Here is a 23,558-nt window from a genome sequence, read left to right as displayed (position 1 = left end):
ACACTTGTGCATTTCTCAAACTAGGATAAGCCGTTTATTTTAGCATACCTGCTGCGCCAGGCACATCCACAACCATGTCCTTGGGGCCAACGGAACCTGCCAATTTAAGAGATTCTTAGCGTAGCAAGTAGTAGTATTACACACCATTTCGACATGGCAGTAACACATGCAGGTTTCCTCATACCTGCTGTTACGTCAGCTGGGGGAGGGGCCCTTGATGCAGTGCACGACTTGGCCATGTCCAGCAGGAGCCCTCTGGTGAATCCCGAATACTTGAGCTCAGGCTGGTCAAGAACCATTTTGAGACATGGCAGTTTGCCCCTCGACCTCGAGGGTGTAACGATTGTCCTGAGCACCTCACAGCATGAGCCTGTCACTGTCACTGGCTCGCCATCGCATTGTTCCTGGACTAGCAATGCAATCAAGACTGCATCGCAGTCGGTGCTTCCATTCCCAGCATCAGGTAATGCCAAGGTCATAAGGAGGAAGAAAAGCCAAACTGCCAGTCTGCAGGGTAATCGGTTGTGATGTCAATAGTTAAGGAGAAAGATTTCTGATGGGTGTTTCTATTTACTTTTGAGAAAATCGTTACTCCACGATACCTATATGTTCAAAATCCCCAAAACGGAAGCATATACCCAAATTACCTAGTTGAAACTCAAATGACGTCCTTTTTTTCTAAAATACGAAACTCAAAAATCATTCACAACAGGCATCATGAATCCGACGAGCCACTCACCTACTCCTTCATAATTACTATTTCTAAATCTCTAAGCGGCGCATGATTAACACGATCAAGGATTGTCACTTACTGTGTACTTTCTTCTCCACTCCACCGCGGGTGCTTGTCCTAGAATTCAACTTTTTTGTTCGTCAGATTAAAAAAATGTTCACCAAAATTCAAAAAAAAAAATCACTGACCTAAAAAAATGTTCATTAAATTCAAATTTTGTACATCATTTTCAAAAAAATGTTCATCAAATTCAACTTTTTTGTTAATTGGATTTAAAAAATGTTCAGCAAAATTCAAAAATTGTTCACTGCTTAAAGAAAATGTACACTAAATTCAATTTGTGTTCATCATTTTCAAAAAATGTTCATCGAATTCAACTCTTTTGTTCATCTGATTTAAAAAATGTTCACCAAAATGCACACCCCCCGTGCACACGACCTCCAGACTATAGCTGGCCAAATGGGCCGGTTTTTTCGGGCCGGCCCGTGAGCACGCCGGCACGGCCCGCCTTGGGCCAGGCACGGCACGGGCTAAACAGGCCGGGCCAGGCACGCGGCATGCCCTGGGCCGTGCCTGGGCCTGGAGGCTGGGCACGCGGGCCGGCACGGCACGGCCCGATTACGTTTTTTTATTTTTTTATACATATATATGGCCCAACATGTAAAAATAGGCTAAAAAACGCTCAGTGCGTCAAATAACAGGCTAAAATTATGCAGCCCACCGTGCTAAACGGGCCAACGTGCCGGCCCGTTTACTAACTGGGCCGTGCCTGGGCTGCAGGCTGCAGCACGCGGGCCGGCACGGCACGGCCCGTATAATAATCGTGCCTTGGCGGGCCGGGCCGGGCCAGGCACGATTGGGATGGGTCGTGCCGTGCCGGCCGGACCGGCCCGTTTGGCCAGCTATACTCCAGACCCCGTGCGCATGGGCCCGGACCGCTGTAGCACCCGGTGCGCACCGGTGTGTACCGTGCACACGGAACCCCCGTGTGCATGGGCCCAACTTACCTCATGCGCATGGGCCTCCCAGGTCTCAGCCGAGGACGCCCTGCCTTGCCTCCCAAGTCGTCCCCTACCTTCCTATAGCTATATATTTCGGATCTAAGTCATTTGTTATGGTTAGCATAGTGTATTTGAGATGTTGAGAGAGCTTTGCTCATCTACCACTCCTTTTGGGGATCAAGACCTCCTAGGAGAATATCCCAAGTGGATATCAAGACCTCCTTTTGGAGAAGACCATCATCAAGACCTCACCTCCTTAGGAGTGTGAAGAACTTTACCTTTGTGCTTGTTTCCTTGAATCGTTCTTGTATCTTGTGGATCTGTGTGTTTGCTATTCTAGTGGATGTGTAACCGAGTTTTGTTGGAGTGAATTCCTCTTTGTGTTCTTGGTGTTCATCCTTTTTCCCTCCAAGTGTGAAAAGATCTTCACTTAGGGTTCCACCCTACAACAAGTAGGGCATGGGAGACGGCGGCGCCTCGAGTCCCGTGAGCCGGCTCGTGTCCCATGCCCTACTCTATCTTTCCGTCGACCGGGCCAACACTCTGAGGAGCGCAGCCGGCCGCCGGACATGGCCAGGGCGGAGCCGGGCGAGCGGGGAGCGCAACCGGACGAGCTCCGCTTAGATTAGTTTTCACATTGTGTAATAATATGGATTTGAGGTTTCTAATTTGGGATATCCAGATATGGAATGCATTTTTTGAGACGTGACCGGTCACAGTCGCGCGTCCGCGGGCGTTTGAGGGTTCGGATTTGCCAAATTCGACTGTAGATGCTCTAAAACTTTTCAATTTATACGCCACCTGTGGCATTAGACATGGACCATACGCTAACAATTTCACACCTAAGTTCAACAAATAATAGCGTAGACCAAGTATCCATTTTTTATTATTATTTTTGAACACAAGAAGGGCCCCGAAGGACCCAGACTTATACTAGATAAGCATGCAACATATTACAGAAAGGCCCAACAGAAAGAGAAAATTACAACCCAGGCCGGACATTTTGCAGATAGGACCCCAGACAACAAAAATGAAAAGCAATCGAGTCCTCTTCGCCGTCTTCGATCCTGGCCCGATCCCACCACCACCGGGGACGAAACCACTTGGGGTGAAGGAATGGCTACAACACCGCCGGCAAACAACCGGAGGTAGACCATGGAAATACCAGGACAAAGATAAACTGCCTCCCATATGGCTCGGCGGCCAGGAGGAAATACAGGAGCCGGACGTCGTCGCCAGAACTCCGAGTGGTCGCCTTTCGACCAGCAGATACAGCGGCGCAGTGGCAAGAAACTCCTGGTGCTCTCTGCACCAAGATCCCCAACCATTTGCTGCAGAACTTGGGCTCCAAGGACACGCAGAGAGGATAGAGCAGCCAAATCCCCTTTCTTCCTCTTCTTCCAATCCACCTCCATGGCAGCTCGAGGAGAAGTAAGGAAGAAGGAGCTTGAGCTCCAGATCTGAGAGACCCGCGAGCTTATTGAGAGGGATTTCGCCAGATCCAGCGCCTCCTCCCTTCCTCCACCATGGAGACGAAGAAGAAGACAAGAACGGCAACCACCGGCAGCTGCTCGCAAGCACCGGCGGTAGAAACCCCAACGGCATAGCGCCAAACCACAAGACGACCTGAACTAAACCAGTATATACAAGCATCTCCCGGGTGCCTCTCCCAAGCCATCGTCGATCGGCATCGCCGACGGACGAGGCTCGAGATCGGGCCGGGGTGCCTGGAGCGACTCTCAAAGGAACGGGTGGAGAAGGAGAGACGGTTGCGTGGCCGACTTGGAAACGAATTGTTTTTATTCACTACCAAGTATCCATTCCCTTGAGCAATATGACACTCTGCCTCCGCTTGGATCCTAATCGCAAGTTAGTTGCGTTTACTGAGTCGAAGAGATGACATACGCATAGGGAAAATAGAAGCAGCATCATTCGACTAAATTATCAGTTGAAAAACTGGACGTCACGTCAGGTACGAACGCATATCAAATCAAACATTCACGAGGATGATAAATTTAGTTGACAAGCATTGATAAATTTAGTTGACAAGCATAGCAACTTTCTGCTTCAGCTTATTTTTGACAGAAAATTACCGTGTGTGCCTAACTTGCCATCCTTGCATCACTATAATTGCAATCGAAAATGTTCAATTTGCCACGTGCTTGTACCTGACGTCAGGTACTTATCATTTTCAGATAAAAAAGACTCGTTTACCATCCGCGTTGTGTACTCGGCTTCAATCAAATGTGCATATGTTTCTATCATTTTTTTTAGATATGACAAATAATGGATAGTATCTGTTCAGATTAGAGACTAGAGGGAATAAGGGGGCAAATATTTTCACGCTATGGTTGGAATTAACTGAGTCCACGTTTTACCCCAGTGCACCGCATGAAATATCTTGGACAAAACCTAGAACCGGATGCTACAAACTAAATACGGATGCTGCATTTCATGATAATGGTACAGGTGGTGCAGTAGGGATTGTCTTGCGAAATAGCATTGGTGAAGTGGTTGTTGGTACAACTTTTCTATTTGTCTCTACTCTTGATGCCACCTCAGTAGATGCTTTGGCAATGTTGAAGGGGCTGGAGCTGCTCGAGAGGTTGGGTTGCACAAATATTATTGTTGAATCTGACTCGCTGGAATTGAAAAATGCATGCAAGGGTGAGGTTGATATGTTCAGTCCATATACTGCAACCTTGGTGGAATGCTTTGCGAAAATCCATACGATTGATGGTATCTCTTTTGAGTTTTGTCCCAGGTGGCTCATCATCTTGCAAAACATGCTTACGGCATGTAGAACGCCTGGTGCTTAGCACGGGCGCCAGGATCAGATTCCTGGTTGATTGGGCAGTTATCACTAGAATCCCAGTGTTATGTGTAGCATCGACGCAAGCCTGTGCGCTGGGCGCTTTCTTGTTTTTCTTCCCATGCGAAGCGCCCGGGTAGTGCAATTTAATCGCATGTAATATTAGCGCCTGCCATTGCAACGTAAGGCGCTTAGGCACTTTTCTAATTCGGCTATATTTATTCTTATCACTGTTAGCGTCTTTGCAAGGGTCTACCATTGTAGGTAGAAAGAATTCCTTATTTAACACTATTTTAAATTGTGTTTCTCTATTTAACACTGAAAAACTTTTTCTTCTCTATATAACACCAAGTCTAAATTTTATGCCCTTTATGACACTTTCGTCCATTTTTCGGTTTAACGGTGTTAGATTGCATGTAAAAAGACACTTTTGCCCTTACACACAGAGCTCTTCTTGGATGTGTGCTCAATGAGCGACGTGAGTGGAAGAAAAGCTGCTGCCTGCTGGTGCTGTGTGCGGCTCATTCGGCTTGGGTTGCAGCGACGTGCAGGGTCCTGGGATCCAGTGCTCACTATAGCTGGCCAAACGGGCCGGCCCGGCCGGCACGGCACGGCCCATCCCAATCGTGCCTGGCACGGCCCGGCCCGCCAAGGCACGATTATTATACGGGCCGTGCCGTGCCGGCCCGCGTGCTGCAGCCTGCAGGCCAGGCACGGCCAGTTAGTAAACGGGCCGGCACGTTGGCCCGTTTAGCACGGTGGGCTGAATAATTTTAGCCTGTTATTTGACGCACTGAGCGTTTTTTAGCCTATTTTTATATGTTGGGTCATATATATATGTATAAAAAAATAAAAAAACGTAATCGGGCCGTGCCGTGCCGGCCCGCGTGCCCAGCCTCCAGGCCCAGGCACGGCCCAGGGCGTGCCGCGTGCCTGGCCCGGCCTGTTTAGCCCGTGCCGTGCCTGGCCCAAGGCGGGCCGTGCCGGCGTGCTCACGGGTCGGCCCGAAAAAACCGGCCCATTTGGCCAGCTATAGTGCTCACCTCCGCGACCTAGGCTACGGCAACAGCAGCTATGGCAGCACAAGGCCTGGGCAGCACGACGGGATGTGCCTACGGTTATGCATGAAGCTCACTGTGGCGTGGCGCGCAGCCAGCGGCAGGCGGCTGGTGGAGCAGTGGCACTATGAGGAGAGTGGGGCCAGTGCTGCGTAGGAATAGGAAAGCAGCGGCCGGGAGCAGCGCACGTGCCAGCAGGATCACATTTATTTTGTTATCCGCGATGAGCTTTAACCGCAGGTTAAATATATATGCTCGATTGGTCATGAAGCTGGTGTATGCATGTGCTCGTACGTGCTATCTCTTGATGGATTATTGCTGCATGTAAACTTTTTTTTGACGGGTTGTTGCATGTAACCTAAGCTAATTAGCTTTGCCTCTCGATGATATCTTTTTTATTATCTTATGTTTTACACGATGTAATCCTGTTGACAAAGCAATAAATCATCGAGAGGCTTCCCAAAAAAAAAACTGAGTCCACGTTTTTTTTTCTCTCCTATAAAAAAACTGACAGCCCACACGTCCCTTCCGAATCGGACTAAGATCAGTCACCGATTCATCTACTGTATGCCTTTGGTGCTATATATATACTAGGACAAATGCCCGTGCGTTGCAACTGGCGAAAAAATTAATCATGCTCCACGTGGCATTACGCAACACCTTTGATATTTAATTTTGGCTAACGTGAGAAATAAGGTTATATTGAGCATACATTTTGGACCATAAAATCCAGACATGAAGAAGCCACCCTAACGACGTTCGTGAGGATCTAATTCAGCTCCACACTTTCATTTGATGAAAAGTAGTTGTGCATGGAATAGTCTTTCGATCGATTATATTTTTTCTTGTTCAAAAGTCACAAAAAAAGTTTGAACACAATCACATTTTCTTTGAAAAGGTGTACTTTTTGTATTTTTTCCAGGACATTTTTTAGAAATTGTATCATTTTTTTGTGACGAACATTTTTTTGAAAAAATATATTTCATATTTATGTTTTTTTGCACTGTTTTTGGGCTTGGCCAAGCATAAGGACTTGACCGACACACACATTCTTTTTTTGATTGAGACACACACATTCAACGCGTACTCTCTCTTCTCCATGCGTTCACCTAAAAGAAAATCTTCTCTCTGTTACTAAGAAAAAGTAAAAAAGAAAAAAGAAAAAGCTCCCTTCCCGTTCCCCATTCTCCCTCCCCAGTGTTGGATAACGCCGCCGCCGCCGCCTCCCATCTTCTCGTCGTTCTCGGAGGACGAGGGCAGGAAGAATATCGCCTCCGGTGGCTGCACCGTCGTGCCCTCCAGCCGCGCCGCCGTATCAACGGGACCTTGCGCGGCTCCCTATTATTTCAGCTCCACCCGCGCCACCATCGACGGCGCGGCTCCTCGCGCGGCTGCAGCGGCGCTCCTGGCCGGTAGAGGAGTGAGAGGCCACTGCTTCCTCAGCATGGTCCTGCTCGCCGACGACGAAGCCCTCCGAGGAGACGGCTCCACTGCTCCGAGCTCCTCCGACCTACTGCTGCCAGCGCCATGGAGGTCCACCCCCACTCTCTCCCCTCTCCCCCTCTCTTTCCATGTGCCGCACTGCAGTAGCGAACTTAGTACTAATCAGCACGAAAGATTACTGAAGTTAATCTGGGCAATAACATGCCATCGTCCCTTAACATTTTAGATGCAAAGTTTAAGACTAACTGAACCATAGATTTGTATAGCAGAGGGCAAGGAACTGGTGGGAAGGTTCAGTTATGTAACTGTTGGGAAGTACAGTTAGTTATTGCATGATTAAACTACACTTGAGCACCTGTCCCTAGCAGCAAGAACAAAATGTAATGATTACCTTTACTTTGTACGCTTTTCTGAATAAAATGCAGAGTGTAGAGATGATCTGAAATAAGAGTGACACGGGGCCGGAGGAAGGCAGCAGCGGCGGCGCCGTAAGCACAACGTACGCCGTGCGTTCGGACGAGTGACGAAGCCAGCCGTCACGGTTTCCTTTCCGTATATCCGCGTTGCTTTGTTTTTCTTTTCCTCTGCATATGGGCTGGCTGTCCGGGTATCCTTTGGACGTACGTTCCCAGCTCTTTTTTTTTTGAACTTTCCCCAGCTCTTTCTAGTTTCCTTTGCACCTACGTCATATGTTGGTCAAAACGGATCGAACCAAAAAATAGCGTACATAAAAATCATCGAACCGGGACGAAATAAAGGCAAACCAAACCAAGAATACCTATTCCCTTTAACCAAGAATACCTATTCCCTTTAATAGTAGGTATAGATATAGATATACTCGCGTGTCGCCGTGTTGTGTCTCGTGTGTGTGCTAGCTAGTTCCATCAGCGCCAAGGTTGTACAAGCTAGCTTCACGTGTGTTTCAGAGTCGGCTTGTATTTGATCAGGTAGTCGTCCAACAAGAGCGACGTACGTGTGATCAAGGAAGGGACATGCATATGGAAGCAGTAATAAAGCTGCTACCCGACGACGTGCTCGCGGACATCCTCCGCCGTCTCCCGCCGCGCAGCCTCGCGACGTCACGCTGCGTCTGCAAGGCCTGGCACGACATGATCGACGCCGGCCAGCTGCTACGGGCGGACCTCCTTCCGCACACGCTCGGCGGGATCTTCATAGACTTCCGCTTCCTGCAGGTCTCCGAGCTCTTCCGTCCGTCGACCAGGACCGCGGTCTCCGGCGACCTCACCTATAGCTCGGCCAACGCCGCCGTCAGCGAGCACTGCAACGGCCTCGTCCTACTACCCTCCCACACGGTGGTCAACCCCGCGACGCGGCAGTGCGCGCAGCTGCCGCCGCTGCCACCGCTGCCCTCGCGCGCCGGGATGGAGGATTTCTACGTCTTGGGAGGAGACAAGTTTCTGGTGTTTGATCCCAGCGTCTCTCCTCACTACGAGGTGGTCTCGATCCCTCTCGTTCCATTTGAGGAGAGGCTGGGCCGGATGCCCAGGGAATCGGAGTGGCCGCCGTCGCCGTTCGTCCTGCCCGTCTACTCGTCGGAGACGAAACGGTGGGAGGAGAGGCCGTTCGTCCGGCAAGGAAGCGCCGCGGGAACCATCGCCGGCATGCTGGAGGAGGACAGGCTACACCTGGACGTGAAGCGCTACGGCGTGTACCTGCGCGGGGCGCTCTACGTGCAGATCCAAAACGACTTCTGCTGCAGGATATCGATGGCGGACCGTAAGTATCGGGTGATCCGCCCTCCGGCGGGCATGGAGATGGCCGAGTATCCGGAGCTTCATCTGGGCAAGTCGGGGAACGAGGTCCGCTGCGCGCTGGTGGAAGACGCGTTCAGATTTCTCCGGGTTTGGGGGCTGGACGAGTCGCGCGGGCGATGCAAGTGGGCGCTGAAGCATCGCGTCGACCTTCGGCAAGCGCTGGCACGTGGGATGTGCCGTCGGGAAGAAACCGACGAGCGTTGGATCCTGGAAAATGTCAACGACGGCGGCGGCGGCTCCGACGGAGAAGAAGAAGGCGACGATCAGGCACCGGCCAAATCTGATTATATGAGTTTCCTCGGGTTCCATCCTTTTGAGGATGTCGTCTTCTTGTGCGATACTTTGACGAGGGGGTTGGCCTATCATTTGAAGCGCTCGAGGCTTGAGTACATGGGCATCCTGCGTCCAAGGCACTACGGCCATATCGCTGGCTCGGTTGTAGGTGTAAATGCATCTTTTCCCTACACGCCCTGTGGGATGGGGGAACTGTCGTAATATATATATCGTCGTCGCCGGCACAAGTGCCCCGCCGCGGAGCCTGGGCTGGGCGCACGGACGGCGCAGCAGCCCGCTGTAGAGCGGAGACGGTGAGTGACAACTTACAAGCAAGGCCACGCCGCGATGACGGAGTCAGCGGGAGCAGCGGCATGGACGGGGCCGGCAAGACGACGGCGCTCAAGGAACAGCGCATGCATGCGTCGGCGACAACCGGATGCCGCGGAGACGGCTGCCGAAGACCGAGCTCGCGGGGACGGACAGTTGGAGGTTGGGCGGGCGACGAACCGTTGAAGGCAGGTCCAGGATGGCAAGCTCTCCACTGTGGTGGAAGGAGCTGAGAGCGCAGGATTATTATTATTACTATTTGCATTTCCTTGGAAAGTTTTCACGTTCATGAATAAGATTAGTGATGGCTACTACTCCCTCTGTACCGAAATACTTAAGTTTCCTCGGCTACAAGTATTTCGGTACAGAGGGGGTGCTAGTGATATGGGAATCGATGCATTCATTTTGTTGTAGTTCCTCCGAAGATAAGAGTCTTGATTGTTTTGTAATAGAAACTTATGGATTATCAACATGGATGTGGCTAGGTCTCCGTCGATCGAGACTTAACCGGTCTTAGTCAAGTGAAATAGAGTATTTAATAAAAAAACTAGCACATTTCATGGAACCGTGCCTACAAACTACCATTTTACAAAATTGAGCCAAAAACTACCACTTCCTCATTAATCCTTGACTAAAAACTATCATGTCGCGGAAGTGCCCGATTCGCCTCTTCTAAACGCCTTTCTGGCAGGATGGGCCCACCTGTCAGCATCAATCTTCTTCCTCCTCTCTCTCTGGCATTTCCTCGAACACCTCGTGTGCACTCCGATGACCCTCTCGCCCGCACAACCTTTCTTCCTCCTCACGCTTAGTTCGCCGCATCAACGCCGTGGCCGAGCGTCGGAGCTCGTCCTCCGAGCCGCACCCGCACGCGCGCGCCCGTTCCGCAGTGCACCTCGCAGTTCCTCCTCCCTAGCCCCTCTCGCTCGCTCCCAAGCACCTCTGAGTGGGCTCGTTGCTCCCACCTCGCCGTCGTTGTGCCCACCAAGCTCGTGGGGCCCCTCGAGTATGTCTAGGACCTCCGTCGTGCGCCGCTCCTTCAACTACTACTTTAGATCGAACCCCAGGGGCCTCTCCGACAACGCGCGCATCACTTCCTCGCCGTTGGCCACCGCCCATAGCCGCGTCAATCCGTCGCATTCCGGCGACTCCAGCTGCCCCGAGCAACTTCTCAACACCACTGTGAGTCGCGCCTTCCCTCTGCCTCCCCCCTCGATCTCGGACCCGAGCTCCAGCGCGCGCTCAGCCGTAACCGTAGCTACATAGCCGTCGCACCTTGCCGCTGCCATGGCGAGGGCTCGCGTCTATTGACGCCGAGCGCGGCAGCGCACTCCTGGCCCTCCCAGGAGGCTAGCGAGCCCCTCAGGCAGCCGCTAACCCCCTCGCAGCCTCGCGCCCGTGCAAGGCCGAGCACCGGCCGCCGCTCCGCTCGCCGCAGACGTCGCTAGGATGCACGTCCGGCAACCCCACGACCACCGTTGGACGCGGTTGCCGCGGGAGCCGCTCGCCGCGGGTCGCTGCGTGTCGCGCTGGAGCCGCCCGCCCCGCGCCCTTCGCCGGCGGCCGCGAGCTCCTCGGCCGCCATCAAACAGATTTTGCTAATGTGCCACGTCAACACTGGGCCCATCCTGTCAGAAACGTGTTTAGAGGCAAATCGGGCTCTTTTTAGACATGGTAGTTTTTAGTTAAGGATTAGTGAGAAAGTGGTAGTTTTTGGCACAAATTTGTAAAGTGATAGTTTGTAGGCACGGTTCCACGAAATGTGGTAGTTTTTTGTTAAATACTCAGTGAAATAACATGTAAGAAAAAAAATACACGGATCTCAATGTAAGATCTCACGAATATGGCATCGACTCAAGACACAACTCTCAACTGCCACAAAATGGAAAGAAGCAAAAAGAGGAGGCACCTGAGGCCTTGTACAATGCTAGGTGCTTAGGGAGGTGTTTACAAAAATAAACCGGGTTTTTCTGAAGCTAGTGCCTATTTCTACATGAGAGACGCCTAATTAAGCGTCTACCCTGTACAAATAAGTACCGGTGCTTAAGAAAAGCTTGGTTTATTTTCTCAAGCACCACCCTTAAGCACCTTGCATTGTACAAGGCCTAAGAATGACGAGGTAGCACCTTATTACTCTCTTCATTCCAAAATAGATAACCCAGCAAAGTTAGTACAAAGTTGGGTCATCTATTTTGGAACCCAACTTTGTACTAACTTTGTAGTAGGAAATAACAAGGGGTGACTTAAGAGCCATAAGGTAACCACAAGGCTTGATGGCTAGTAGTCGCATGGAAAACGATACATTTTGTTGTAGTTCCTGCCAAGACAGAGCCTTGGTTGTTTTGTAATAGAAACTTTTGATTGTCAACATACGCGTCTATAATTAATGTTCGAAAAAGGATAACAGCTTTGTCTGGTTTGTAACATACTTTGAACTGAAGCTCACCCAAAATAGTATATATGATGTATTTCTTCCCTGTGTGCATGTGTTGGTGCCAGAGTTTGACACTACAGTTCACAGCTTGTTTCTATACAATTCTTTTGGACAAGGAACAGAGGCTAATTTGAGGAATGCATAACGCCGCATCGCAAACTTATTCTCTACAATAACATCTTTAGCCCCCGGCAAAAAATAACAGGTAGGGTAACCTGGAACCAGCCTGCTGATATGTCACTGCCTCCCTCATGGTACACTAGTCAGACGAACCATCGCCTCAAAAACCCGAATTCGGCAGGCAGCTCCTTGTGAAGGTCCAGTCAGCTTGTGCAAAAAACCCGAATTCGGTAGCTTCTTCTAAAGGCCTGGTCAGCTTGTGCAAAAACCCGAATTCTGTAGCCTCCGGTAAAGGTCTGGTCAGCTTGTGCTATTCAGCGTTTTCGCTATGCACCGCCGCAGAAGAACTCTTCTGCTTTGTCAAAGAAGAAAGCCGGGATTTTCCTATGCAACATAAAAGCCGATGAAGCTTCTCCGGCCCTTTGCTTCAAGGGCACCCCATCATCACCAGCTCGTACTCCTCTACCATCCTTTTGATTCTTGTTTCTGTTTAACTTGATGGCCCCTAAAACGCCTTTTCCTAACACTGGCCGCACGCCTTTGCGGCTTGACCGTATCGACATGTCAGATAGTGAGTTTCTGATGTCCGGCGAGATATGAGTGCTGTCACCGGAATTATTGGCTCCAGAACCATCCACGGCGACGGAATCTGAAGTGGCCAGCACTGACGCTCTGCAGGACCTAAGCAAAGTACCGATCATATCTGAGCTTATTTCTTGAAGTACCACACTTCTATTCTGATCACAGCCGTAGCAGACAGCAATGAGAGCAGTAGTCAAGATGGGCATCAGCTCTGGGTCGCTGAAGAAAGCAAAGGGCAGGTCGCACACCTGTTTCTCAACTCATCAGAATCGACCAATATTCTCCAGAAATTAAGAAAAAACATGGCTACATAAAATAACTGTTTACCTTATGAAGTATTGTGGGGCTCTTACCCCATCGAAGAACTGCTTGATTCCCGGGATGGAACAAAGAGAAGTAGCCAAGAAGCAGTATCGATTCTAGAAGCAGTAAACCGACCTGAAAAAAGGAGCACACACCTATTATCCAAAAATGTTTGCCAAAGAATTGTTTCCTTGCGTCACTAAGGTATAACGTTAGCACTGGTCCCTTGCATTGGGTAACGGGAAGAAAGAAAAAAAGGAGCAATTGTAACACATAAATGTTCCTTTTAAAATAATAAGTATAAATTATCATAGCTGACCATCGAATAGAACTATCACTGTCAGTGCCAGAAATTTGCCTCATGCCCATATCGGTCTTTGTAGAATGGTTAGAAATGACAACATCAACTTTGCCTATGTGGTCTCAGAATAGCCGGTCCCAAGCCCGGGTAGAGGAGGAAGGTTGTCGTAGGCTCGGCGAGCAAACGTCAAAACTCAGCCACTCTCATAGAGATGAAACTCAAAAGAACATCGTTGGGGCATAACCCTCTTAGTAATGCGCCATACCGGAACCCAGGTGTGGTGTTAAGTGGGCAAGGGCCGGGCCATCACCCCCTTGGTGGCGTGCCGTATCTTGATCTGGATATGGTGATAAGTGAGCAAGGATTGGGTCATCGCATCCTTAGTGGCGCGCTACATCGACAATGCCCGGGTGTAGTGAAAATGAGCAAGTCTTCGCATTTGGCTCGATGAGTGCGAAGGGTAAGGAAGCTAGCCGAACCTAGTAGGATCCGCTTAGCTTAGGTAACTGGAACATAGGGTCCCTGACAGGTAAGTTACGGGAGCTAGTTGATACAGCGGTGAGGATTGAGCAGAGGTGTTGATATCCTATGCATCCAAGAAACCGAATGGAGGGGGCAGAAGGCGGAGGAGGTGGAGGATACTGGCTTCAAGCTGTGGTACACGGGGACAACTACAAACAGAAATGGAGTAGGCATCTTGATCAACAAGAGCCTCAAGTATGGAGTGGTAGACGTCAAGAGGCAAGGGGACCGGATTATCATGGTCAAGCTGGTAGTTGGGGGCTTAGTTCTCAATATTATCAAGGCATAAACCCCGTAGGCCACAATGAGAGCACCAAGAGGGAGTTCTGGGAAGGCCTCGAGAACATGGTTAGGAGTGTACCTATTGGCGAGAAGCTCTTCATAGAAGGAGACCTCAATGGCCACATGGGTACATCTAATACAGGTTTTGAAGGGGTGCATGGGGTTTTTGGCTATGGTATCCGGAATCAAGGAGAAGATGTCTTGAGCTTCGCTCTAGCCTGCGATATGATCGTAGCTAACACCCTTTGTAAAAAGAGAGAATCCCATCTAGTGAGTTTTAGTAGTGGTCAACACTCTAGCCAGATTGATTTTGTTCTCTCGAGAAGAGAAGACGGGCGTGCTTCCCTAGATTGTAAGGTCATAACCGAAGAGAGTGTTGTCCATCAACACAAGCTTGTGGTGGCTGACTTCCGCTTTCGGCTTCGTGTCCAGTGGGATGGGATAGGTGCGTCAAAGTCGCTAGAACGAAGTGGTGGAAACTCAAAGGGCGGGGGGTAGCTCAGACTTTCAAGGAGAGGGTTATTATGGAGGGCCCTTGGGAGGAAGGAGGTGATGCAAACAATATGTGGATGAAGATGGCGGCTTGCATTCGTAAGGTGGCTTCAGAGGAGTTTGGGGTGACGAGGGGAAGTAGAAGCAGAGCTAAAGATACATGATGGTGGAACTATGATGTCCAGAAGGCTATTAAGTAGAAGACGGTTTCAGACGCGTACACCTGGACATGAGTGCAGACATCATTGAGAAGTGCAAGGTAGCAAAGAAGGCCACAAAGCAAGCGGTGAGCGAAGCAAGGGGTCGGGCGTATGAGGACCTCTACCAGCACTTAGATACGAAGGAAGGCGAAAGGACATCTATAAGATGGCCAAGATCCAAGGGAGTAAGACAAAGGATGTCAACCAAGTCAAATGCATCAAGGACAGAGCATATCGGCTCCTGGTGAAGGACGGGGAGAACAAGCATAGATGGCGGGAGTACTTCGACAAACTATTATGGAGAGAATGAGAGCTCTACCATTGAGCTGGACGACTCCTTTGATGATACCATAAAGCGTTCTGTGCAACGAATCCAGGAGTCTGAGGTCAAGGAGGCTTTAAAAAGGATGAAAGGAGGTAAGGGAATGGGTCCTGATTGTATCCCCATTGTGGTGTGGAGAGGCCTCGGAGACATAGCGTTAGCATGGCTAACTGCGCTTTTCAACCTCATTTTTCGGGCAAACAAGATACCAAAAGAATGGAGGCGGAGTATATTAGTATCAACCTTCAAGAACAAGGGGGATGTTCAAAGTTGTATTAATTACCATGGAATTAAGCTGATGAGCCATACAATGAAGCTATGGGGGAGAGTCATTGAGCACCGCTTAAGAAGAACGACAAGCGGGACCAAAAGTCAGTTTGGTTCCATGCCTGGGAGGTCGACCATGAAAGCCATTTTCTTGGTACGGCAACTTATGGAGAGAGACAGGGAGCAAAAGAAGGGCTTGCATATAGTGTCCATTGACTTGGAGAAGGCCTACGATAAGATGCCATGGAATGGCATATGGTGGGCCTTGAAGAAAACGAAAGTCCCAACAAAGTACATTACCCTCATCAAGGACATGTACGATAATGTTGTGCAAGTGTTTGTACAAGTGATGGCAACATGACGACTTTCCGATTGAAATAGGACGGCACCAAGGGTCAGCTTTGAGCCCTTATCTTTTTGCTTTGGTGATGGATGGGGTCACAAGGGATATACAAGGAGATATCCCATGGTGTATGCTCTTTGCGGATGATGTGGTGCTAGTCAATAATAGTCATACGGGGGTTACTCGAAAGTTAAGAGCTATGGAGACAAACTCTAGAATCAGAAGGTTTTAGGCTTAGTAGAACTAAAACTGAGTACATGAGGTGCGGTTTCAATACTACTAGGCACGAGGAGGTTAGCCTTGATGGACAGGTGGTACCTTAGACAGACACCTTTCAATATTTGGGGTCAATGCTACAGAAGGACGGTGATCTCAATGAAGATATGAGCCATCTAATCAAAGCCAAATGGATGAAGTGGAGCCAAGCTTCTGCCGTTCTCTGTGGCAAGAGAGTGCCACAAAAGCTAAAAGGCGGGTTCTAAGGATGGCGATCCGACCCGCAATGTTGTATGGCGCTGAGTGTTGGTCGACTAAAAGGCGACATGTTCAACAATTGGGTGTAGGGGATATGCACATGTTGAGATGGATGTGTGGCCACACAAGAAAGGATCGGGTGCGAAATGATGATATACGTGATAGAGTTGGGGTAGCACCGACTGAAGAGAAGCTTGTCCAACATCGCCTGAGGTGGTTTGGGCATATACAACGCAGGCCTCCAAAAGCTCCAGTGCATATCGGACAGTTAAAGCGTGCTGAAAATGTCGAGACAGGTCGGGGTAGACCCAACTTGGCACGGGAGGAATCCGTTAAGAGAGATCTGAAGGACTAGAGTATCACCGGAAAACCATCCATGGAGAGGGGTGTGTGGAAGGTAGTTAGCTATCCACATGCCAGAACCATGAGTTGGTTTCAAGATCTTATGGGTTTCAGCTCTGGCCTACCCCAGCTTGTTTGGGACTAAAGGCTTTGTTGTTAGAAATGACAGCATCCCAACAATACTTAAAAGAGTGCACAAATATCAGAATCCACTTTATTTTTCAAACCATTGGGAATAGCGGTCTCAACTTTATTATTCTAGTGATAAACCGATCGCAGCCTAATCAGTAGAAGAGAAATAATAATGAACTCCAGATGTATTACTTGCTACCATCAGCCAACGAGGAAATGATTTACAAATTGGAAAAACTTGAATCCTGAAAGTAACTACTACAATACTTGAGTGAAACAATCTACTTCAACACAAAGCACTACTTCAAAAGCGACATAGATATGTCCCTCCAGGGATGGACATCCGAGAAAAAGAACCATAGATATATCACACAAACTACTGAGAATACATGGAAAGTTTGCTTGTAAATGCAATAGCCTACAGTTTACCTGATCATTTGGCACTCCCCATTTATTCATGCAATGATTCAGCAGAAAACTGATCAAATGAAAGAATTCCATCTTCAGATCTGATCTAGCCTGAAAACAGTTCATAACCAGTAAGCATACAAATTACCATAGGTGGAAAAACAGATCATTAAGATCTTCAGGGCTCCCATATTAAAATGTTGCCAGTTTGCCAACAGCAAATTTTGCATGAGATCTTTAAGAATGACTAGTTGTCTGCTGGCATTATAAATAGTTTAAGATTATTTTTTGTGTGTCTTCCTAGGCTATATTTTGCAGTTCAGAAATTCATCTGTTCGGCGTCAAATGATGCATGAAAACCAATAAACAAGAAGCCAATAACAATAATACCCAGCCTTGGATACAACTGCTTACCAGCATACACTGCAGAAGAGTGATATCCAAACATGCCACATTGTTCAAAACTTTCAATACACCAGTGGCTACTTCTTCAAAATTTGATGGAAGAATCGCTGAAGCCTGAAAATTTTAGCTATCATTTTCTAGCAAGAAGAAAACTACAATAAATCAATGCAATAATATCTAAATTGCCTGCTAGCTACCCACAAAATTATATCTATATGATGTCAAAAGGTCAATTATACCTTAAAACAAGCAGAAACACAAACCTGGTCGGATGACGATCTGTTGTTTGCCTGCAGCAACACAGCTGTCAACAGTGAAGGCAGACTAACCAGGCCTGTCTCAGCCATGGCAGAAAGTACAAGCACTGCAGGTTGTTTCAGGTTTATTTCATTGCCTTTTCCAGGACTGTCATTCATTTCTGTACATATATTATTCATCTTTCTTCCTTCAAGGTGACCATCCACGGTACTATTTTCATTTCTCTGAGTGGAAACTTCAAAATGTTGATCTATTGTATCTCCCAAATTTGAAGATTGTATTTCTAACACAGACCCTGAGTTATTCTGGCCAGCAGAGAGGTCTAACAAGCCTTTTCTAGTTTCATCCAGTGATCTTCTATCTCCTAGAGTGGAACCTTCATGTTGTTCGGCGGGCTTGTTTTCTTCAACCACTTCACTAAACCCACAGTCATCACATTTCGAAATATCACAAGTGTTAGATGGTAATTTGGCATCTCCAGACTCGTCCGGTGCCATCAGCTGGTTGCCAACTCGTATGTCTAGTGAACTAAGATACTCACATTCATGAGCTAGATTACCAGCTGGAGTTCTGCATTTGCAGGACTCCCAATCAATGGCAGAAAAGTTCCCTGGTTTGGATGTCAAGACAGTCAGAAGATTGAGACCAAATAGTATGGATGATGGGAGTGGGGACCCTTCCACCTGGGGCCTATCATAAAGCGCAAAAAGATCTCGCAGACGGTGAATTGTTTGATAAGCTACAATCAGTTCTATCAGACCCTCCTGCATTTTGAGTTGTTCGTCGTCAACATATAAGTGACCAACAATGACGGTTACAGTCCATAAAAAACCATCTAAAACTTCACCAACTGTCTCCATGTTCTCTGTAGTTTTACTTAACGGAAGATTCAAACTTCCAGAGTTTGATGCTGCCACCTTAATGTAATTCTCTAGTGATGCAGATAGCATGGGAATAATCGGAGGTAAAAGATTTTGTACTAGAAAATAAGTCCGATTAGCTGGAAGTGAGAGTAACACTCTAAGCAGGCGCAAAAGGTAAACGGTGACTTCACAAGCTACTGGTCTTGAAGTGTGCGAGGCAAGTAAAGCAGACGCAATAAAATCAAGCAAACCAACTTGTCTAGTAGCATGCAGTTCGAGATCCTTTCCTTCTAAGAACTGTTAAAAAATAAACAGAAAGTGCTATCAGTAACCATCTTTGCTATCATAGTATGGCACAATATGTAATGTAATCAATAAGAAGTACCTTCGTCATGTCACCAACAATCAAACCAATACTCGCAGCACCTTCTTTTCTAGCTTGACGATGTCTTTGCAAGTCCTGAAGCCATCTGCTTAACTTACCTTTGGCAGCTCCTAGAGCAGCCCTGTGTGCAATTCCTGTGTTTTCACCTATGGCTGGTTCAACAAATTCATGCTTGAGAGCCATTAATCTCTGACGAATCTTCTTAATCTTTCGTTTCATTTGTGTGGCATTGGATGTTTTAACCATAGACTCTGCAGTGCTGGCATTGCCTACCATCTGTGAATCTTCGCCACTATTAGCTGACGTAGAACGGTTTAGGCTATCTTTACTTGGGAAGCGACGCTGAAAAGGTGAAGACTGATCCCTAAAATCCATTGAAGCTCTCTCACGTATTTGTTCAAGGTAAAACTTCCGGCGCTGCTCACTTTCACGGAGCTTTTCAGCTAGTTTTTGTGCTAAAAGTTCAGCTTCCTCTTGTTGCGCTTTAGCTCTTATCTCTTTTCTTCGTTGTTGCTCTGCACTCTTTGCTTCTCGTGCAGCACTAGATGCTTTGCGCTCCTCTTCTCTTCTGACTATAGCTTCTTCTTTCTTACGCTGTATTTCAGCAAGGCGCTGCATTTTCTCAGCTTCAAGGAACTTCCTTCGTTCCAACACAGCCTCTTCCCTTGCAGTGTCCTCCTTCTGCTTTGTTTTGATCACCTGTAGCTTTTCAGCTCTCCGCATTTCAGAATCATGAAGTTTCTGCCTCAGCAAGAATTTCTTAGTTTCATCGTTCAGTGATGTAATAAAGCGAACCTCACTGACCTTAGTGCTCTCATCACCAGCTCTTTTCGCAACCTGGGCTAGATATGCTTCATGACGAGATTCACCACGTTGATGACGTGCATTCATTACTTCTCGCAGTTTTGAGCTGCGCACAGCCTGCAATTCATTTACACGACTTAACTTTTCAGTGGTACGTTGTAGTCTCTGAACTCTCTCACTTTCCAGTTGACTCCTGATCCGCAAAGCTCGTGCGTGCTTTTCTTCTGCTTCTCTTTTCGTATCAAAAGCACTTCTTTTCTTCTTTTCAGGAGACATTAACTTGTCATGTAGAACACGTCCACGTTCTGTTACTTTTCTGCCAACACCAGGAGAATGAGAGGCACGGGAACTCCGAACAGGAGATTTCAGTATATCTTCCCAGTTTCTTTTTTCCTTCCAGGCATCCATCGATTTCCACTGTGCTGTATTTTGCTTCTCCTTTTCAAGATGGGTCGTGCTCCTTTTCACAATATCTGTTGACTTTTTGTTCTCTGCCATTACCCTATCCTTAGAAGTGTGTTTAGCTATCTCAGATATTGGTTCTAGTGACCCTCTTCTACTCCTTGCAGAAAATGAAGGATTACTTTGTGGGAATGATCTACCTGACTTCAATGCCTCCTTACTTTGTCTCTCTTCAGTAACTTCTTTCTCACTATCATCAGAAAGTCTCACCTGACTCTCCACTTTCAAACTGATATTCCCAACTGTTGCTGATGCTGTAGTCAGCTTTGCTGAAATACCTGAAACTTCCCCAGAAGAGCTAGATGCAAAGCTCTCTGCTGTTATACCAGCCTGCTTGCGTGCCAGTTCGAACTGAATTCTCTGGAAGGCCTCTAGAGATGAAGACAATATCTCTTGCCTGTGTGGTGAACTTGTCATTCGTCTGACCTGCATACGTGATATATCAGAAAATGTCTCTTCAGCCTTCACAACTGTTCATATTATTCCAACAGCGAAATATATACGAGAAATCTACAGAACACACGGACCACATTCACCAAGACATCCTATACCACTCTTTTTTAAGGATAAACATATACCACAATTAACATAACCAACAAGAACTTTTAGCATTCAACGTAGTAGACCTGTGTTCTAGGAGTAGTACCCAGTTCATCAGAGTGCTCAAAAACTATCATAAAGAGATAAGAATGCTAAGAAACAACCATATACGCATATTTCAAAGTTCCGCGGACAAAATGAACAGGTGTAATATGAAAATGAACCGCACGAAGGTAATCTTGATGGACTGGTGCGAACACAGACCTCCCAAGACAATGCATGAGGTCTTCGATGATCGGCTTTGACAGTCATTGGCACCCCTTCCTTTGGTAAGCTAGGAGACTTCTTGGTGTTATCAAAATGTTCTGCCCTGGACTTTAGTTCTTGAAAATCAGATATAGCTTCATCAAGAACGAGTATGGATTCATTAATTTGCTCCATGTCACATTCTAATTCACAGAGGAGGTACAGTTCATCCACAGCTCTATTCAGATTCTCAAAAAGAAAACACCAAAGCCTCTGCCTGAATCTTTCTTTGCTCTCAGCAGTTTCACCTCCAAGATCTACAGAAACCGTTGCGTGGTTAGGAAGTAATGTTTGGCTTTCTATGGGTGCAACCGAGGAAGATGTAACTGGAACTTCAAGATCATTATTTGATGACAGGGAGACAGAGTCCGCTAAGGTAGTTGAACCACTAACAACTACAGGACTATCTTGTATTTCACATATATCCAATGGATTTCTATTACATTCAGTGGTTGTCTCCACTGCATGAATTGTGATAGGAGATGTATCAGCATTTCTTATAGAATTCATCTCATCTTCAAGTTCACTTTCATCTTTTAATTCATTTCTGAATTGTGTAGTATCTTCATCATCCATGTACTCTATAGAAGAATTATTATCTCTGAAGACATCTGAGGGTAATGCTAGACCTGTGATTTCATCAAAATTTCCAAACTTGACAGAAGAGTTGGGCAAAACACCTACTGGCTCTGTCTTTGGAGGGTCTTTGACATGATCAGAATCTTCTACAGATTTTGCAAGATCACTTGAACAGTTGGGAGATTCATGAGACACTGAATGATCAGTGCGATCAATCATGCCAGTTTTGGGTGGATCATTTGTTTCTTCAGCCAAATGCAGTTCTTCACATTTTTTTACTACATGCTCTGAAGCTGAAACATTGAATCCATTCTTCAGGTTACTAGCACCTACATCAACACATTCCTCATGCTGAACTTTAGTTGTTTCTCTACTATCCAATTCATCAACGGCAAGGTTATCATTTGTGCTCTGATGTGGGTACTGCAGCCTGTCATACCACCTTGAACTGCCACTGCTGTGGTTGGCCTGAGACCGTGATGAAGAGTTTGGAGTTTTATGAATGGAACTTCCTGAAGACCTCTGCAATGTGAATTTCGAGCTGGATCGATGTTTCTGTCAAAACAAATTATAGTAAGTTAACAGCAGCACAGCACCACACAACAGGAGATAAACACACACAACAATGGGAAAAAAAACGGTCTATTGTGGTGCCATCTTGACAGTCCACAACACAAGGTAATTTTGGAAAAGCCCATAGCCTTGAAAATACCTTAGATGAATCAAATTAACATGGTGATATTGAGAAGATATTGTGTACAATTTCAATCATTCTATGGAATTAAAATGGAACAGAGCTAGTCAAGTAAAGGACCCGCTTACCTTTTTCACTTCAAACCACCCTGACCCCAGATCATCCCCATCTACATGATCATTCTCCATAGCAGTGAACCAATCCTCAGTGGATCCTTACGGCATTCCTGCCCTTCAGACATAGATTCCACGGCAAATCCTTTACGGCATTCCTGCTTTCCAAATGAAGCCCAAAATTTGGGGGAAAAACAAGCTGATATCAGACCAATCGAATCAAAACGGCAACCGCGGCTGGAGCATCTAGGACAGGAAAGAAGATATGGGTCTTTCGGGACCGGATCTAGATGGTCTGCACCGCACCGACGCACCCAGAAATTTTGGAGGTCGCTGGGGTTTAACTATTCACCGGATGGCAAAATGCTCCTACCTCGGACACCAACGACGGAAATTGCGCAGGGGGTCGACACTGCAGGGGCGATATGGAGTGGAACGGGAACGGCGATGGCGGCGGGGGGCGGGCGTCGGCGGCGACGCTACGGCACGGCGGCACCTCTAGGGCACTGAGACACTTTATTAGAGCCGCCTTGGTGACGTGCCGTGTGGTGCTCCGGGTCAGAGAGAGTACTGCTGCTGCTGCACCGAAGAAGATACAGCCGCAGGATGGGAAACAACGGACAGGATGGAACTTGGTGAGTTGGTGTAAGGGATAATTTACGTTTGAGCCCCTAGTTTCCAAGCTTCCTCGGTTTTTCTTCTTTTTCCCCTAAAAACTGAAGGGCTCTTATGCTTTTGCCTTTTCATCACGATTTTGTCGGTCAGTGTTGTTTTACACCGTCATTTTTTGGACACTCACTGCCCTTGGCATCTCCTTACAATTGGGCCTGCAATCAGGTTAGTAGAAGCCTCACTTTCAGTATGTCGTTTCCCGTCGTCATCATTGTTCTCAACCCTACCCTTTCCCTTGAAAAAAACAGCTAACCCTAGCTTCCTTGTAGGAGGTTTTTCACATTCTCATCAGGACACATCACCAGTACGCAATATCTACTCCTTTGGTCGATGGTGTGAGAGCACAATGGCACCGGATATGTGTCCCGGGATGGTGTATATCGGTGGATATGTGTCCCGGCAAAGAGGTTAATACCTAACGGGTAATAACGGGAACCCCACACATCTCTCTCTTCTCTCTTTACTCCCCTGACCAAACCACGCCCCGCCCCGACCCCCGCCGCTGACCCCCCACCGCCCCGCCCCCGG

General features: G+C 47.6%; 2 protein-coding genes across 6 annotated transcripts; one reads left to right on the top strand and one right to left on the bottom strand.

Annotated features, from left to right (window-relative positions):
* The first annotated feature begins 6,571 nt into the window (after positions 1–6,571).
* On the top strand, positions 6,572–9,901 carry LOC119363111. 3 transcript variants are annotated; one of them, XR_005173774.1, is made up of 2 exons: positions 6,572–7,137; positions 7,473–7,982. XR_005173774.1 is itself a non-coding variant. In XM_037628419.1 (2 exons), the coding sequence occupies exons 1-2, from the start codon at positions 7,132–7,134 to the stop codon at positions 9,315–9,317; spliced, it is 1,329 nt and encodes a 442-aa protein (XP_037484316.1). In that variant the 5' UTR covers positions 6,572–7,131; the 3' UTR covers positions 9,318–9,901. The 3 variants fall into 3 exon arrangements, 1 of the variants encoding a protein (XP_037484316.1); XR_005173775.1 differs by lacking the exon at positions 7,473–7,982 and adding an exon at positions 7,317–7,466; XM_037628419.1 differs by lacking the exon at positions 7,473–7,982 and adding an exon at positions 7,995–9,901.
* Positions 9,902–11,861: 1,960 nt separating this feature from the next.
* On the bottom strand, positions 11,862–22,908 carry LOC119363110 (S phase cyclin A-associated protein in the endoplasmic reticulum-like). Of its 3 annotated transcripts, none has more exons than XM_037628418.1 (9): positions 22,732–22,904; positions 22,374–22,519; positions 20,931–22,106; positions 18,861–20,552; positions 17,618–18,772; positions 17,364–17,468; positions 16,971–17,060; positions 12,889–12,999; positions 11,862–12,809 (listed from the first exon to the last, which is right to left on the bottom strand). In XM_037628418.1, exons 2-9 carry the CDS (start codon positions 22,431–22,433, stop codon positions 12,306–12,308), a joined length of 4,893 nt encoding a protein of 1,630 aa, XP_037484315.1. In that variant the 5' UTR covers positions 22,434–22,519; positions 22,732–22,904; the 3' UTR covers positions 11,862–12,305. The 3 variants fall into 3 exon arrangements, 2 of the variants coding, with proteins under 2 accessions (XP_037484315.1, XP_037484314.1); XM_037628417.1 differs by having other exon boundaries at positions 22,374–22,516; XR_005173773.1 differs by lacking the exons at positions 11,862–12,809; positions 12,889–12,999 and having other exon boundaries at positions 17,364–17,461; positions 22,374–22,516; positions 22,732–22,908.
* Positions 22,909–23,558: the final 650 nt, after the last annotated feature.

Source organism: Triticum dicoccoides, chromosome 2B (genome assembly GCF_002162155.2).
Source record: "Triticum dicoccoides isolate Atlit2015 ecotype Zavitan chromosome 2B, WEW_v2.0, whole genome shotgun sequence".
In the NCBI taxonomy this organism is placed as follows: domain Eukaryota; kingdom Viridiplantae; phylum Streptophyta; class Magnoliopsida; order Poales; family Poaceae; genus Triticum; species Triticum dicoccoides.
The sequence above is the reverse complement of the archived record's forward strand: the minus strand, read 5'-3'. Positions and strand labels throughout refer to the sequence as shown.